The following is a 1,797-nucleotide window of genomic DNA, read 5'->3' as shown; positions in this document are numbered from 1 at the left end:
ACCGCAGCATGATATCTTCAAAAGGAGCAACAAATTTGTCAGAGATATGAAAACAATCGATATTCCGCAGTAGTATCGATGCTTTGAAACAGCTGAACTGAAAGCAATCGAATATGTTGACGGTTAAGCTTAAAATTTGTAGTGATTATTGATAATATGAAAATAAATTAATAATTTGAAAAGGTCGGTATAGTTATATTAGAAAATTTCATGGTACTTAGAAGAAAAAATGTATGACAAAGATTTTAATTTTCAATTAAATTCATTTCTTAGTAATTCAATTGTTATTTTCCAATGCGGGGGAAATTTTTGGAATAACTACGAAGGAAGTTCATTGCCGTTGTTACCAAACACCAATAATAATCACAAAACAACAGACAAAAAGACAGAGTAAGACAATAAAACCTAAACAAGACAAGACCTATTGACAATTGTTAATTATAGTCTAGCTGAAGCAAAGTACAAGAGCTGAGATAACAGAGAGTATTGATAAAGTGCAACTCCCCGCAATGGTTTGATCAACGTATTTTTTGCTGCCTGGCAAACAGCTGGCAATTCAGTTTCGTTGAGTCAGCAAAGCCATGCGGAACCTAGCTCCACTTCTAACCCTAATATTTGCGATCTCTTGGAAGATCTGTGAGGCCTCAGTGCCGCCTCGTCGCCCCGATGGACGCATTGTGAATGGAAGGGAGGCAAATGAGGGCGAGTTTCCTTATCAGCTATCGCTACGGCGCCTCACCGTTCACATCTGTGGCGCCTCTGTCTTGGACGGCAGCTGGGCCATCACCGCCGCCCATTGCGTCGATGGCCACGAGAAGCAGCCGCAGGAGTTCACCTTGCGCCTGGGCAGCGTGAAGCGCTCCAGTGGCGGCAGCGTGATGAGTGTGCGAACGATCTATAAGCATCCTTCGTACGATGCCAAGGACATGAACTTCGATGTGGCGCTGCTGCGTACACAGCCGGGCGCCTTAACTCAAAATCCCAATGTCTCGCCCATCGCCCTGCCCGAGGCTGGGGCCGTGATCGAGGAGAATCAGCTGGCCGTTGTTTCCGGCTGGGGTTACATGAGCAGCACGGAATCGGTTCTGTCCTCTACGCTGAAGTACACTACAGTGCGGACGGTTAATCAGGAAAGATGTCATAACGATTTGAGATATCACGGCGGAGTAACTGATGCGTAAGTAAAGCGAGAGAGAGAGAGAGAGTGAGAGAGAGTGCTCTCTAGTGAGACAGAGAGGGAGAGAGATCTGATTCAGCCAATATCCAATTAATAACGTATTGTGTTTCTTGTTTCGGCAGCATGTTCTGCGCCTCGGCACGTAACACGGATGCATGTCAGGGTGAGTAATTAAATTTTTGCTTAAATAATTGTCTGATAACATTTCCGAATTTGTTTCGGAATAGGCGACAGCGGTGGTCCACTTACAGCTCAAGGCAAGCTCATCGGCATTGTGTCTTGGGGTGTCGGCTGCGCGGGTGAGTGTTTAAATTACTGTATATGTATTACTATATCACGTAATATTCACCATTTCGAATTTAGATCCGTTTTATCCGGGAGTTTATACACGGCTGTCACATCCCTCGATCAGAGGCTGGGTGCGAATGCTAACCAAATTGTAAATTGAAATGTATTTTGACTGCTAATTAAATAAATTAATAGTTCAGATTTATCAAATTGCTTACAAATTCAACGATTTTCTCAATGTAGCATAAGTACTCACTTTTAAAGTGCGCGCGCTGCTTTATCGCTGCAATCGATAGTTGCGTGATGCGCTTGCTAACTTCGCGCACATCACT

The 1,797-nt window shown here is 43.9% G+C and overlaps 1 protein-coding gene across 1 annotated transcript; it reads left to right on the top strand.

The window, feature by feature from the left end:
* The first annotated feature begins 39 nt into the window (after positions 1-39).
* On the top strand, positions 40-1,686 carry LOC108613410 (trypsin-4). The gene is made up of 6 exons (XM_018006851.2): positions 40-183; positions 274-390; positions 445-1,177; positions 1,300-1,340; positions 1,405-1,476; positions 1,541-1,686. The coding sequence occupies exons 3-6, from the start codon at positions 582-584 to the stop codon at positions 1,618-1,620; spliced, it is 789 nt and encodes a 262-aa protein (XP_017862340.1). The 5' UTR covers positions 40-183; positions 274-390; positions 445-581; the 3' UTR covers positions 1,621-1,686.
* Positions 1,687-1,797: the final 111 nt, after the last annotated feature.

Source organism: Drosophila arizonae, chromosome 2 (assembly GCF_054131065.1).
Source record: "Drosophila arizonae isolate 15081-1271.41 chromosome 2, UAZ_ARI_1.0, whole genome shotgun sequence".
Lineage (NCBI taxonomy): Eukaryota > Metazoa > Arthropoda > Insecta > Diptera > Drosophilidae > Drosophila > Drosophila arizonae.
Note: the sequence above shows the minus strand (reverse complement) of the source record. Positions and strands in the feature narration are given on the sequence as shown.